This window comes from Anabrus simplex, chromosome 7 (assembly GCF_040414725.1).
Source record: "Anabrus simplex isolate iqAnaSimp1 chromosome 7, ASM4041472v1, whole genome shotgun sequence".
NCBI classification, from domain to species: domain Eukaryota; kingdom Metazoa; phylum Arthropoda; class Insecta; order Orthoptera; family Tettigoniidae; genus Anabrus; species Anabrus simplex.
Window position 1 is genome coordinate 160,581,805 of NC_090271.1, and position 16,398 is coordinate 160,598,202.

Sequence of the window (16,398 nt, forward strand, 5' to 3'; positions counted from 1 at the left end):
ACACTCTAACCTTTGTTAGGTAACATTAGCACCTCTAAGCACATTTAAATTCTATATCCTGCGGAATTCACCATTTGGTTCATTACGTGAGCGCAATTAATGAATCTCATGTTTGTTTCTATTAAAATACAAAGACCACATGAAAGGCATATTTCCCTTTCTAAAGGATATCAAGTTGTACATCTCTTTGGAATCATCCATTTTATTATATTTTCTGTCTTTTTTCAAAGAATATTTGAATATAATTATAATTATAAAATTCATGCGTTATCATGACCGGGACAGAGTTTGGAGGGCCAAGCGGCTGTTAAAAGGAACTGGCCTTCTACTGACTGAATCCCTGACAGGTATCAGAAAAACTATTCTAAACAGGGCACGTGATCACTTCGGACTCCGACGGGTATGGACACAGGACGGCCGCATTGTTGTTTTGAAAGACAATGGACAGAAAATGTTTGTTAGCAGCATGGCACAATTAATAAGCCTTATGTGAGCGACGAGATTGACTAGGAAAAACAATGAGTGATATAATAGCGTATAATGTTTGTGTATTTGAATGTGATTGTGTGTGCGAGAGTGATTGTGTGCTTAGGAAACAACTAGGGTGAGTAGTTTGAATTTTTCTGTTGACAATGGCTAACGTAAAGGAGTCAATTATTTATACTGAACAGCATGTCCGTGATGTCATTGACCCTATCCCTCTTCATTGTCGTCCGCCTTCACCCTTACCTTCCCCTTCACCAGCCGTGGCAGGAGACATTCTTAAGGAAAGGTTAGCTCCCCACCAACAATATTTTCAGTGTTGTCATATCAATGCACAATCGCTTCTTTGTCACTGCGACGAAATACAGGCTCTATTTAGTAACAGTAACTTGCATTGTATTTGTGTATCAGAGACATGGTTACAGCAGTCACTCAAATCTGATCTCGTAAAGCTGAATAACATGACGTTACATCGCCTAGATCGTTTAAATCGTGTAGGGGGCGGTTGCGCTATATATTGCCGTAGCGACTTAAAAAGTAAAATAATTATGACCTCAGATCCTAAGACTCCATTTCGACCTGAATTCATGTTTGTTGAACTCTTGGTTAATAATCAAAAACTACTGATCGGAGTGGTATACAAGGCGCTGGACATACGACATATATCTGACCTAGAAGTGGCATTATCGAAGTTAACTCCGCTGTACGAAAACATAATCATTCTTGGTGACTTCAATACTAATCTCCTAGTTACAAGTAACGAATCAACATACTTACAAAACTTATTCCATGGCATGGATTACAATATACTGACACTAGACGCAACTAACCATGTTCACAGAATAAACCACACGTCTCACACACTGATTGACCTTATTATAACAAACAATCCGCAGAAAGTGGTAAAACATGGACAGCTTGCTGTACCAGGTATTTCGACCCACGATCTCATATACTTATGTTACTCTCTCAAGGCACCAAAGTACAAAACCAGGTACATAATGCGAAGGGACTTCAAGCATTTTAATACTGAGATAATACGAAATGAAGCATATCAATTGCCATGGAATGACATTCTACTGACTAATGACATTGATGATAAGGTTGACAGACTGAACTCTTTAATATTAGGATTGTATGACAAACACGCTCCGAAGAAGCAAATTCGAGTTTCTCACCCTTCGTCTCCTTGGCTGACAAATGAAATTAAGTCGGTCATGGCAAATCGTGATGCTTGGTATAGGAGATTTAGGCGAATTGAAAGCACTAGTGATTTCGAAAATTACCGTATTCTTCCAAATCAAGTTAAGAAATTAATTCGTAACAGCAAGTATAAATATATTCAAGAGATAACAAACAGACGAAATTCAGCACTAATATGGAAACATTTGCATCAGATGGGTATAGGTCGCAGCCTGACCATGCAGACACCCAGTATACCACTTGATGATCTAAATTCTCATTTTACGAAAGCAGCATACACTAATAATGATATTACTGAGAATAATGACTATGATGCTAACTATACTAAAATGATAATAATAATAATAGTAATAATAATTATCATCGACCAGTTGATGACCTAACTGATGATGATATTAACGCCATAAATGTTCATTCCCGAGTAAATCAAGTAAAATTCACTTTCAAAAAAGTTGGTGCGAACGATGTGAAGCGTGTAATTTACTCCCTCAAGTCAGATGCTCCGGGTAATGACGACATACCATTATCTTTCATAAAAAATATTATTGGTGCCATATTACCTATTCTGACGCATATATTTAATCATTGCCTCGTACCAGGAGTATTCCCAACTGCGTGGAAGCACGGTATCGTCATTCCTACTCCTAAGAAGAATTCTCCTAGTTTACCATCAGATTATCGCCCTGTATCCATTTTCCCACCCCTTTCCAAAGTACTAGAACGCTTCGTACACGAACAAGTCCTCACTTACTTGACTAACTTCTCACTGCTTGACCCTTACCAATCTGGTTTCAAGAAAGGACACAGCACAACGACTGCCCTACTGAAAGTAACTGATGATATCCGACAGGCAATGGACACTTGACAAGTGACTGTACTGGTTCTACTTGATTTTTCTAGTGCTTTTGATACTGTTGTTCCTCAACTGCTACTTTCAAAATTGGATTCATTAAATTTCAGCAAGACGGCAATAAACTTTTTCAGTTTGTACCTCAAAAATCGCCGTCAGTGTGTCAAAGTAAATAATAGCAGATCTGAGTGGCTTAACAAACCCCTCGGTGTCCCCCAAGGGTCTGTACTTGGACCATTGCTGTTTGCAATTTACTTACATGATGTTGCCAAATCGATTACACATTGCAAGTATCATCTTTATGCTGATGATCTGCAGATCTACTACCACTCTAGAACTGATAAAATTCAGAGTGCTGTTGAAAAAGTTAATGCTGATTTAAGTCTCGTAAGTAATTTTGCATTGAGTAACAATCTCAAAATTAATCCTCTTAAAATGCAAGCAATAATCATTGGTACTTCGAAAAACTTACACGTCTTAAAACAATACGAAATTCCTCCTGTAGCACTAAACAATACCATTATTCCATTTTGTGAAACAGTTATGAATCTTGGTGTGGCTATAAGCGAAACATTGAACTGGTCGCAACATGTGACGAAAGTGTGCCAAAAGGTATATCAAAGCCTGCATCCTCTGAAGCGGTTTAAAAATATATTTCCTTGGTCCTTGAAAATAAAGCTCATTCAATCACTCTTGTTTCCAATTCTCGAATACTGTGATACAGTTTTTATTGATATCAATAACGAGCAAAGCATGAGACTGCAACGTGCCCAAAATGCATGCATCAGGTATGCATTCGACATACAACCATACGCCCATGTATCCCCATTCTATACACAATTATCTTGGTTACGACTGAATGGCAGACGTAGACTCCATGCAACTACTTTGGTGTATCAAGTGCTTTCTGAAAACACTCCTCCTTACCTATCCACCAGATTTCGCTACCTTAGTTCCCTACACCTGTTCAATACCCAGTCAGGCTGTACGCTAGAAATTCCTGTGCATCGAACTGCAACCTACAACAGATCGTTCACGATCACCGCCACGAGCTGGTGGAATGAACTCCCCAATTAAAAGAAATAAGTTTCATAATGATAGATCCGTATTGAACTGTGATTACAATAGAGTAAAATAATATATTATTATTGGTCCACCTTTTCAATACAAAATGAAAATTACATAGGGACTAGTTTCGACCTAGTAATAGGTCATCATCAGCCTGAAGTAAGTCAAAGATCGAAGAAAACATAAACAATGTAAACACAAGTACAGTCTCTTTAAAGGTATGTATTTTCATTTTGTATTGAAAAGGTGGACCAATAATAATATATTATTTTACTCTATTGAACTCCCCAATGACATCAGAGAAGCTAAATCTAAGACAAAATTTAAAATCCTTTGCCAGCGTCATCTTTTAAGCACTTCCAGTCTTTCTTGAGTGTGAATGGGATGCATGAATGAGAGTGAATATGGTTGTTTATTGCAATGTGTTCCTGTATATAATTTAGTTATACTTTACTCATCTTAGTTTAGTTAGTGATACTTTAGTTGCTTTAGTTATACTTTAGGTTGTAAAAATTTCATATGTTTAAATTTTATGCAAAAAATTACATTGTATATACATGAAGTGGTTAAGAGTAAGAAAGGGCCGGGAGCCCTAACTTCGCCACAATAAAGACGCTTTAATAATAATAATAATATCATTATATATATTTCCATATTTTTTTTTCTTTTTGTTATTGGCTTTACGTCGCACCGACACAGATAGGTCTTCTGGCGACAATGGGACAGGAAAAGACTAGGACTGGGAAGGAAGCGGCCGTGGCCTTAATTAAGGTACAACCCCAGCATTTGCCTGATTTTAATTTAATTTCATGTGGCTGTTTCTAGCCAAGTGCAACCCTTGTAAGGCAGACCCTCCGATGAGGGTGGGCGGCATCTGCCATGTGAAGGTAACTGCGTGGTATTGTGGTGGAGGATAGTGTTATGTGTGGTGTGTGTGAGTTGCAGGGATATTGGGGACAGCACAAACACCCAGCCCCCGGGCCAATGGAATTAACCAATGAAGATTAAAATCCCCGACCCGGCTGGGAATCGAACCCGGGACCCTGTGAATCGAAAGCCAGTACGCTGACCATTCAGCCAACGAGTCGGACAAGTAAACTCGTATCCTCATCCCGAGGTGGTGCAGCTCTTTTCAGGCACACCCCCATTGGAGGTGAGCTGCATGTACCATTTCTACCACATACCAGCCCTCCTGCCATTCTTAAATTTCTGGCAGTACCGGGAATTGAACCCGGGCCCCCGAGGTCGGCAGCTAATAACACTAATCATTACGCTACGGAGGCGGACATCCATATTATTAGCTCACTTGATAGTAAGAATTGACAGACAGGGAGAAATGGCTTTGAAGTCCACTACAGAATCCACAATGGATGTATGAACTAACAAGGCTGTGCTCTGAAAAACTAAATAATATGACTCTTATTTACATCATCTCCTGTACTAAAATGAAATTTCAAGGAATGAGTGAGAATGTTAAATTGTTTATACTGTACCGAAATAAAGGTTCCTCATTTCCCTTCATAAAGAAATAAGAACCTCTAGTTTTGAAAGATCTCTAGAGTGAGTATTGTTAATCCATGAAAATTTTCTCTTATTTGAGCTTTGTGTTGCAGAGATGCTGGATGTAGCCTATGTCAACAACACTTCCATCATTGCTCGTAACCCAAAAATGACTGCCATCAATTCTTGCATAGAGGTTGATCTCACTGGGCAAGTGGTGTCAGATTCCATCGGAACAAGGATGTTCTCAGGTAGGTGACATTACAATTATAGGGAGGTGAGCAGTGATTGCTATATTGATGATTATAAATGAACCAGTTTCTCCTATACATCCTGATATTCTTTGTTTTGTTGTCATCATCTCTTTTTTTTTTGTTAATTATTTGCCCAAAGCCTGAGTAGTACAGTCAAAGATTCATTCCTGTATCACTGTTATCATCTCTGATGATTTGGAATAGTAAATGAATTTATTGTATTTACAATAGAACTTTTCTTTACTGGAATAAAGGGAAAGGGGGAAGGTGGTTTTGGATAACCAGAATTTTGAAGAATAATTAAAATGTCAGTTTTAGAGGTTAAATGACTTTTGATGTTTTAGGTGAAAATATCTGAAGACAATACATATGCAGTGTTAATAAAAGATTGTGATAAACCCAAACTACTGTACCCCCTTCTCTCTCTGTTGCGTGAACCATAAAATCATAGTCTCATTTACTTCCTCAATTTGACAGGCTTTCATTGTTTTCTTGTTAGGCATTTTTGAAGCCATGCTTCTCGAACATTTTATTCACTTTGACCCAATTAGAAACAGTGGAAAACACCAAAACCAGCTACCACAATATGCAAAAATCTCACCATTGTTAATTCTTTTCACTGCTGCTAAATTTTCTTGTCATTTCTGCTTTGTTAACATGATATACAATAAAATAATAATAATAAACGATAATAATAATAATAATAATAATAATAATAATAATAATAATAATAATAATAATAATCATCGTATGGCCTCAGCTACCGTGTGCAGACATTTCAATTTGACGCCATCTGGCTGTCTGCTCGTCAATTTCGACGTTCTATTTTACTCTAGGCCCACTAGATGGCAGACCGACAAAAACACATTGCTAAACAGGTACAATCACCTCTACATTGGACTTGTTACTAGTGCACTAATGAAAGAGTCAACAAACTGAGTTAGCAATAGAGAAGGGAATGAGGCAGTAGGTTAGAGTGTATGCATTCTGTTACTCATCCCCTTCGTCATAACGCAACATAGTATAACGTAACAGTATTTCTTCAATTCGTTTTAACATAACTATTTTTTGGTTGTTGTTCTGGGTAAATGGTATTTCTGTTGCGAGTGTTTCATATAACAAAGGTTCTGCTGCATCTGTGTCTGGAAGCAGAACAATCAAGAGTACTTAAGAGAATTTACTGAGAGAAGTCTTCTAACTCTTAAGAAACATATTAGGAGAATTTAATGTTTTTGGATGTTCTTATTATTTGTTTCATTTACTTTCACTATTCTCTGTGCAAGTTTTACATGATGAAAAAGGCAAAAATAGTATCCATAAAAATACTATGATTTGTGCACAAGAATAGGGAGACAGAGCGCATTTAGACAGCTCTACTTGAAGATGGAACGAGTTTTGTCAAATGTTCGTAGTTGCAAAATGTCTACATTATGTCGAGGGTTAGATGTTTATTATTTTTTTTCTTTTACTTTTCTCAAGTGTATCGCCGAACAGGTTTTCGGCACTTCCCTCAGGGCACTGTATAGCCACTGAGCTTTCAGGCAGGAATCGAAACTGCTCCTTCTTAAGTAACACAAACTTAGTATTTTAATATTATCGTATACGATTATATTACCGAGACCAGAACAGATGTTGCACCTTACATACATAAAGCCATGGGAGGTTTTGGGATTGCCTATTACTCTTTTGGTCCTAATATAAGACTGTGAATTTCACTTTTTTGTGTTAAAATGTTGTAAAAACTGCAGTAGTTTTATCTGCGCATGTTACATTTAAAAACTTTATATCAGTTGGCACGCTTTCCAGCTGAACTCAAGGTCGCGAATAACCTTAATTTCGGAAGTTTTGATGATTTTTTATTTCCAGTTTGATTGTGATTAGTGACGGGCAGAATTGAATATAATGCATTCGAGAACTTAAGAATCGATACATTCAAAACCATATTCTCGAGTTCAACATCACCTTTAAAAGTCGATGTAGGCCTAATTTACGCAGTACAAGATTTCCATAAACTGACTACGAACAGTAGACCGGTGACCAAATTACAATGGAAGATTAAAAAAAAGGAATTTCGCCATCATGTTGGGCGCTTTTGTATCCAATGTGATTTATTTTATTAGATTAGAGAATGAAAAACTACTTGTGGTCGATTGATGTTTGGCTTGGTGTTATTAGGTTTTTCAAACAGTTTGACTGATCAAAGTTGCTGAACTGAAAGAAGTTTTCAGAGGAAACTGACGAAGTTTCCCCGCTAAAACTGAATGTAAAGTTTCAACATTTTAAAGTCGCGTATTGGTAATTAATGTTTGAAGCCGGCCCCGCGGTCGAACTTGCCTGCCTCTCACCCGGAGGGCCCGGGTTCGAATCCCGGCCAGGTCGGGCATTTTTACCTGGATATGAGGGCTGGTTTCAGGTTCACTCATTTTACGATTACCTTTAATTGAGGCGCTATTTAATGGTGAGATGGCGACTCTGGTCTAGAGAGCCAGGAATAACAGCCGAAAGGATTAGTCATACTGACCATGCATCACCTCGTAATCTGCAGGCCTTCGGACCGAGCAGCGGTCGCTTGGTAGGTGGAAGGCCCATTGGGGCTGTAGTTTGGTTGGTTTAGGGGTGTTTGTAAGATTATAAGTAGCCTATACATATGTCTTTTTTGTGATGTTTAGCCAAATTGTTGATGGTTCATTCGTTCCTGGATTTTCCGTTTTCCCGTGTTGTATGCTTTTTTCCGTTGTCCCTCCAAAAATGGAGAATCGAGGTTCCACTGTACAAAGAAAATGCATATGGCCTATTTTTAAAAATAGAAAATTAATTTTGAGTCCACGTGCTGGGCTGTATTTGCCCATTATTTTGGTATTTAGTGGTTAAAACCTGTGCAAGTTGTGTAAATAAATATTAATGACTGCCATATAGAAAAGGTGAGAAATAACTCGACCCCTAAGAAGACCAACTGCTTTGGGCAAATGAGTTCTTGTAGGTGGGGTGATGGCCCCCTCAATGTAGGAAATGACACTGGAACCCGTCAGGTAGCATCTGTCCCCAGGTTAGGGGTGGCCGCAGAAGGCGTATGTACTCCGTATTAGGAGTGGCCTCTTAATACGCGGTCGTAATATTACTACCACGCGGCGTATGCCTGAGTATGTCTCAAGTGTTATTACAATATATTGCCGTAAATATGACGTATGTCTTTGCATATGAGAATGTTTTGTATGCCTGAGTGCCGCTGTTAGTAATACTACTACCACAAAATTTGAAATTCAGTCACTCCAAAGCTATTCATGTCATCGAATTGGTTTTTGTTTCAACGTGTTGTCGATTTCCTTTACTATTGATAGGTGGTGTTATTGATTGATAGTGATTGGTGGTGCAACCTTGGGACAAAGTTTCATAGCCATGTGCGCTCAGCTAGATCTTATCTAATTGCTGATATGCATCCTCCTCGCACACTCTAGTAGTTCGATAAGCTCAAATTTATGCGCACTTGTTCTAATGATGACTTCACAGATGTAGAATGAAATTCTAATGAGTCAGCAGTCTGCAATCAAGTAGTTGATTTATACTGTATATTGAGATATGGATCCTGGACCTAGTACAAGTAAAGAAAATCCTATGCACGCATACAGCCCACGAATAAGTGAACAGATTATTACGGAACTTGTAAATGATTCGGATTCTGATCTGTATGAAAGTTATTTTGAAAAAGAAAGTGAAAATCTACAAGCCCCTCAGGATGATGAATCATCAGGTCCATTACCAGAAGAACCAGTCGCAAAAAGACGAAGGGAGGTGAGAAGCATGGGAACACAATGGAAACAAGATATTGCTCCTTTGAACAGGCCCGTTTTTTCTTCCCCTATCAAAATTTTGTGAACATTTGGCAGATGATTTGGTGAGTAGCGTTGCTGCTGAAATTACTGAAGAATCACGAGCATCATCTGTGGGAAGGCTAGTAGGTAGAGATAATTTTCCACACAATAACTGCAGTGGGCGTGAAGAAGGAAGGACACTCACAGTGTACGGGCAAGGTTTGTTACAGCAAGTCCAAACATAACACCGACCGTGCTGTAAAGAATATGACGAGCGTATATTGCCGTAAATATGACGTATGTCTTTGCATATGAGAATGTTTTGAATGTTACCATACCAAAGCTAGGTATTGGGAATAACAATGTGTAATGTGTAATTCTGTTGTTCAATGACTGAAAACTGTCAAACTTTTCTGAGTGAATTAGAAATTCCAGTGCGTGAACAAGGACAACAGAATGTACCAATAGTGTAGCCTGATTTTATTTCCAATGTTGAATGTATGCATTTTTGAATTGACTTCCTGTGATAGTCCACGGCTGGTCCGTGGTCCGACAGCTCTGCACTCTGACCGACCGACCGAGCAGAGGAGGGGTGGCTACGGATCTTCCATGGCTCTTCACCCATAGTTTTCTAATATCATCGGTTTTGAAAATGGGACAAAGTCTCTCATAGTGTATTAGCACTGCTGGTGGCTCCAATTAGCCAATGCAGTGGCCTCCATGGTATGCACAAGCCATGCGTCTTGGTAGGTGTGCTATTTACCAACTGATGAGTCCAATTTAGCACAAGGGGTGAAACGCTGGCAACCAGGAATGAGTTAGATGGAAAAAAATTTTAATGTCCAATAACGGACCAACTATATTGGTATTATGACTATCGAGCAGTGGCTAAAATGTGTGCGCCTTTTCTCAGTTGCTAACAATTTATCAGAAATCCAGCGCAAGATGTTGGAAGAGTTTTGACTGCCAGCAGTCCACAGGGAGACAATCATGCGAATAAATACAGTTTGATGAAACTGCCAGTGTTTTGAGTCCCAAGCATCCCGGTTAACCGAGAACTGCCCGAACTGCTGACACACAAGCACATATTGCTGCAAAACTGGCATCATCTCCTCAGAAATCAAAGTCTACCTGCCATTTGTCGGTCCTACTGGACATTTCAAGGACAAGTTCGCAGAGAGTGTTGAGTGACACTAAGCTGATGCCATACCATCAACGGCTTATTCATGTTCTTAATGAGGACGACTTTGACAGGCAACTTGAGTTCGTAGTGCTGATGCTGACCAAATTTCAGGGGAACCCTGACCTTATCCGGAATATTGTCTGGACTGATGAGGCCAAATTTCGCACATCAGGATTGGTCAACAGACATAACTACGTGTTTTGGCGGCCAGAGAACCCCTTTGCCACCATTGAATATGATTTCCAGTCCCTGGAAGTGATGCAGAAGGGCGGCGTGACGTACAAAGGACTGACTGGCCTGTACTTCGTTGAAGGTGGCATCACGGGGGACCTATCTAAAGTTGCTGAGGGAAAATGTCATCCCAGAACTTCAGAGGAGACCAAACTTTGACGAACTGTAGTGGCAGCAAGATGGTGCCCCACCACACTTTGCCAGCCTTATTTGGGTGCTCTTGCATGAACTTCTTTCTCAATGCTGGATTGGCCGCCGAGGGCCTGTGGCATGGCCAGCTGGCCAGCCTGATCTCCCAACATATCCCCACCAGAATTTTTCCTTTGGGGTTACCTCAAGGACAAGGTGTACGCTAATCCATTGACTGTGTGCAACATCTGCATGAGGTGATGGTTCAGGAGTTCAATAATGTTCCAGTGAATATGTATAGAAAGGCATGTGAAAATGTTGCTTTGTGTCTGCAAGCCTCTGTTGACTCAGATAGTGCCTGTGTCGACCACCATCTTGAAAATCATGACTTAGGTTCTTGCAATTCAATGTTTGATAGCCACTGCCATTGTTAACATTATCAATAAAAATAACATCTAAACAGAATCTGTCCAACTAAGTCCAGCCCACCCTGTATAATACGGTGCTAAAAGAAGAGGACCATAATAGAAGTTTGGTGTGCGAAAAGAGCATGTACTGATAGTTTAAATTAAAGGTGGCAAATATGAGAAAGTGGGTGAGGTGCTTTATTTATGGTTTAGACAGCAAAGGGGAAAAAGGAATACCCATCTTTGGTCCTGTTTTGCAAGAGAAAACTCAAATTGACATTAGGTTCCGACTTCCAATCTCCTGCAGGAGATCTCCTTAGAGCAACTATGTCACCCCTCTCCTACAGCAGCTTCCTACCACTGATAATAATAATGCTATTTGCTTTACGTCCCACTAACTACTTTTTCGGTCTTCGGAGACGCCGAGGTGCCAGAATTTAGTCCCGCAGGAGTTCTTTTACGTGCCAGTAAATCTACCGACACGAGGCTGACGTATTTGAGCACCTTCAAATACCACTGGACTGAGCTGGGATCAAACCTGCCAAGTTGGGGTCAGAAGGCCAGCGCCTCAACCGCCTGAGCCACTCAAAACCAAGGCCATGAACCACTTTCAGCAAGAAAATCAACTGCCATTAAATATCTCTAAGTGTAACTGCAGCCTTGTAATTGTTGGAGTAATACAAGTATGTGCGGTGGTGAATGGCATCATTTTGAAAAGGATCCAGCTTTGTGATTCTGGCAGTTTTAGGCCTGTTCTTTCCAGATATGGACAGTTTAGATGAACCCTCTTCTAAGTTGCTGTATTTCTCCTTCATAACTTTTGTCACTGTACATTGGCTAACTTGAAGAGTTTAGGCAGTGTGTTCCTGGACTCTCTGGCATGTAATTAAAGGAACATTCCTTTCCGACAAAAAGCCTCCTCTTTAAAGAATTCCCTTTTAGCATGTATTATTTCTCTTCCGTGTTGATGAATAGTCGTACACCATAGCTGGAAGGGATTGTTTTTCCTTTCTTTTTTTCACGAGGTGCAAGAGTCGTGGGCCTCCCTCTTTCTCAGAGTATTCATCATGCTTGAAATAAGTATTGAAATACAATCATTGTTCTGTATTAGTATTTAGAAATATTATTTGATTTTTAATAACAAACAACAAAATCAAAAGTAAAATAAAACTCGCACTGAACCATTCACAATGAGAGCTGACTGAGAAGTGAGAGGTTTGACAACTACCAACCAAGTAGGCAGTCAATGGACTCACCCTGCACTGTCAGAATGCTTCATTCTATTAATATGATGACTATGCAGTAAAATATTATGAGTTGTGCATAACTCACCCCTTATTCCATAGAACTCGACATTTCGGAAACTCCACAACCTTCTGGTTCACATTAGGTAGAGTTTGCAGGGCTCTACTGTATTAAGAACACTGTCGATGAAATAGGTTATAATTCATACTTGGATGTGAAGAGGAGAGCAGCGAAACATCAAACATGGTTGCTGCGACTACACCTAGCCTTTAAATGATGATGATGATATAAATATGAAACTAAAACCTTAATTATGATACTGACAAATAATTTCGAGAAAAGAACCAACCATTTTTCATATGTGATACTGTAAGTAACATTGTAAATCAGGTTACTTTACCTTAATTAAGGCCACGGCTACTTCCTTCCCACTCCTAGGCCTTTCCTATCCTATTATCCCCATAAGACCTATCTGTGTTGGTGCGACGTAATGCAAATTGTATAAAATTTAAAAAAAAAAGAAATGTTTTTCTTAAAGTCATCAATGAAGAAAAGCATTAGATATTTCATTAGTAGACAAGAGAGGAATGTTCACAGTATTTTCTAAGGAGATAATGACACTGATTATTTCAACTTCCCAGAGAGAGGTTACAGAAGTGGAGTAAAGTACACTGACTGACAGAGCAAATGCAACACCAAGAAGGAGTGGTCAGAACTTTATGCCAATTGCAGGGTAGACTGACGTCACTGAGGTATGCTCATGATGTGAAATGCGCCGCTGTGCTGCGCACGTAGCAAACGATAAATGGGACACGGTGTTGGCGAATGGCCCATTTCGTACCGTGATTTCTCAGCCGACAGTCATTGTAGAACGTGTTGTCGTGTGCCACAGGACACGTGTATAGCTAAGAATGCCAGGCCGCCGTCAACGGAGGCATTTCCAGCAGACAGACGACTTTACGAGGGGTATGGTGATCGGGCTGAGAAGGGCAGGTTGGTCGCTTCGTCAAATCGCAGCCGATACCCATAGGGATGTGTCCACGGTGCAGCGCCTGTGGCGAAGATGGTTGGCGCAGGGACATGTGGCACATGCGAGGGGTCCAGGCGCAGCCCGAGTGACGTCAGCACGCGAGGATCGGCGCATCCGCCGCCAAGCGGTGGCAGCCCCGCACGCCACGTCAACCGCCATTCTTCAGCATGTGCAAGACACCCTGGCTGTTCCAATATCGACCAGAACAATTTCCCGTCGATTGGTTGAAGGAGGCCTGCACTCCCGGCGTCCGCTCAGAAGACTACCATTGACTCCACACCATAGACGTGCACGCCTGGCATGGTGCCGGGCTAGAGCGACTTGGATGAGGGAATGGCGGAACGTCGTGTTCTCCGATGAGTCACGCTTCTGTTCTGTCAGTGATAGTCACCGCAGACGAGTGTGGCGTCGGCGTGGAGAAAGGTCAAATCCGGCAGTAACTGTGGAGCGCCCTACCGCTAGACAACGCGGCATCATGGTTTGGGGCGCTATTGCGTATGATTCCACGTCACCTCTAGTGCGTATTCAAGGCACGTTAAATGCCCACTGCTACGTGCAGCATGTGCTGCGGCCGGTGGCACTCCCGTACCTTCAGGGGCTGCCCAATGCTCTGTTTCAGCAGGATAATGCCCGCCCACACACTGCTCGCATCTCCCAACAAGCTCTACGAGGTGTACAGATGCTTCCGTGGCCAGCGTACTCTCTGGATCTCTCACCAATCGAACACGTGTGGGATCTCATTGGACGCCGTTTGCAAACTCTGCCCCAGCCTCGTACGGACGACCAACTGTGGCAAATGGTTGACAGAGAATGGAGAACCATCCCTCAGGACACCATCCGCACTCTTATTGACTCTGTACCTCGACGTGTTTCTGCGTGCATCGCCGCTCGCGGTGGTCCTACATCCTACCGAGTCGATGCCGTGCGCATTGTGTAACCTGCATATCAGTTTGAAATAAACATCAATTATTCGTCCGTGCCGTCTCTGTTTTTTCCCCAACTTTCATCCTTTTCGAACCACTCCTTCTTGGTGTTGCATTTGCTCTGTCAGTCAGTGTAAAATGGTTTGTGTGGTTGATTAGGAAACGTTTAGGAGAGGAAAATATTTTGAATTCAATTTGTGTTTATTGTTGATCAACATACCCCTCCGATGCTTTACATATACTTAGTTTTCCTGACTTGATAAACATTTTTGGCTTCAGTTAAGTATGCAGGATTGTAGTGGCATCCTACTTTCTGTACTTCCCCATGTTGATCAGTTCTGCCCTATGATGAATCATTTCTTTTAAAAATATATCAGTGCAGTTTAATTTTAAAATTAAAGATATTTTATGAATTTTCATGACTAATAATTGCGTATGAAATCTAATGGACGAAAATATGCAAAAGCTACCTCGAAATCATACAGCGTAACCGTACAATAGAATTCAACCACATCAACTTTTAACCCTTTTACTCCCAGACATTTTGGCAGGGTATGTGCAGGAAATCCCAGGCTTTTTTCTTGCTTTATTGTAGTATTTTACTAAAATGTGCATATTTCTCTTGTTTATTGTACAAATTGAATAATTTTATAATTTTTTTTTGTAAATACATATTCTAAAAGATATCAAATGCAAAGAGTAAATAGTCATGCAAAAAACAACATAATTTTTCAAAATCTACTGACCAAATTGGATTTTTTAAAATTTTATCTTTGTTCACATTTCTTCAAAATTAAAAAAAAAAAAAAAAAAAAAAAAGCTGATCTCCAATCATCCATATCACATAAAAGAACATTTGAAAATGAACAAAACTGCTACATTTCAAAAGTTTATTTGGAAAAATAACATAGTTATTGAAGATTAAACATAAACCAGCAATTTGCATTTCTCGGCACATAAATTTCATATGTTCAAAATAGTAAATAATAAGAAAACCCACAAAAATACCACTGTTCATGAAAATAACATATTAGCTTTAAAAAAATTACACTTTAGTATTTACAGTGGATATATTTACCGTATATATGTACAAACATATATGTGCCAATAACTTTTAACATTCGTGCAGAGGGTAGCATAAAGGGTGCAATCCATTTTTGCACTTTGAGCATATAAAAGTAGATTTTTTCTTTTTCTTCCAGATTTGGTGCTAGCTGCACTACATACACAGCTGTTTCTTTCCTTTTTGAGAGGCAATTTTTCAAAAAAACTTTTCTTTACAACATGCCTACTGGCATCAACACCATTTACTTCCCTCAAACAACTTAGTCAGATTTTGCTCGCTTCTTTCGGCACTGTATAGTGTACTAAAGTTTTTTTAAGCAGTTGATACGAGTAAAACATTTCTTCCCGATTAATTTGCTTTATGTTATGCATAAATTTGAGAGCGAATTATATTTTTTTTAAAATATTAACGAAACGTCCGTATATACGGAACTTGGGATTTCTTGCACATACCGCCGACGTCCGTATAATACCAGTATTAATGGCCCGTTATTGGACATTATAAATATCCCAGCTAACTCATTCCTGGTTGCCAGCGTTCTGCCCCTGTGTGCTAAGTTGCGCTATTTGGAGTCGCCAGCAGTGCCAATGCACTATGGAAGACTCTGTCTCGCCACCAAAAATTGATGTCTGCCTGGGAATCAACATCTATATCGACGTCCGTATATATATTGACGCTGGGAGGGTTAACAGTTGCAATCAGAACACCAATTGTTGGTTTCCTTTACTATTGTTGTGGTCCAAAGGTATTGCAGTGCCTATGGCATGCTACAGATCTTAGTATAAATAATATTCTTGATGTTCGTTTTCTAACAAAACTCATGAAAGATTGAAGTTGCTCTCATTCATTGGAATCACCTGCTTTTATGGTACTGCATCAGTTATTATATTAGTTTGTCTTGATATCTACTTTATATTAGATTTTGCTTTGAGAATGACTTCTGTCTGATTCATGTTGCATGGTATAACAACTCATTCATGTGATGTTGTTTATTTATGTATATAACAATGAGAAAAT

The 16,398-nt window shown here is 39.9% G+C and overlaps 1 protein-coding gene across 1 annotated transcript in view; it reads left to right on the forward strand.

Moving 5' to 3' along the window:
* The window catches only part of LOC136877402 (4-hydroxybutyrate coenzyme A transferase), a 231,767-nt gene that overhangs the window by 201,736 nt on the left and 13,633 nt on the right, over positions 1–16,398 (forward strand). The window contains exon 7 of the mRNA XM_067151409.2: positions 5,218–5,355. Coding sequence (XP_067007510.1) covers positions 5,218–5,355 — 138 coding nt within the window. The remainder of the gene's footprint in view (positions 1–5,217; positions 5,356–16,398) is intronic.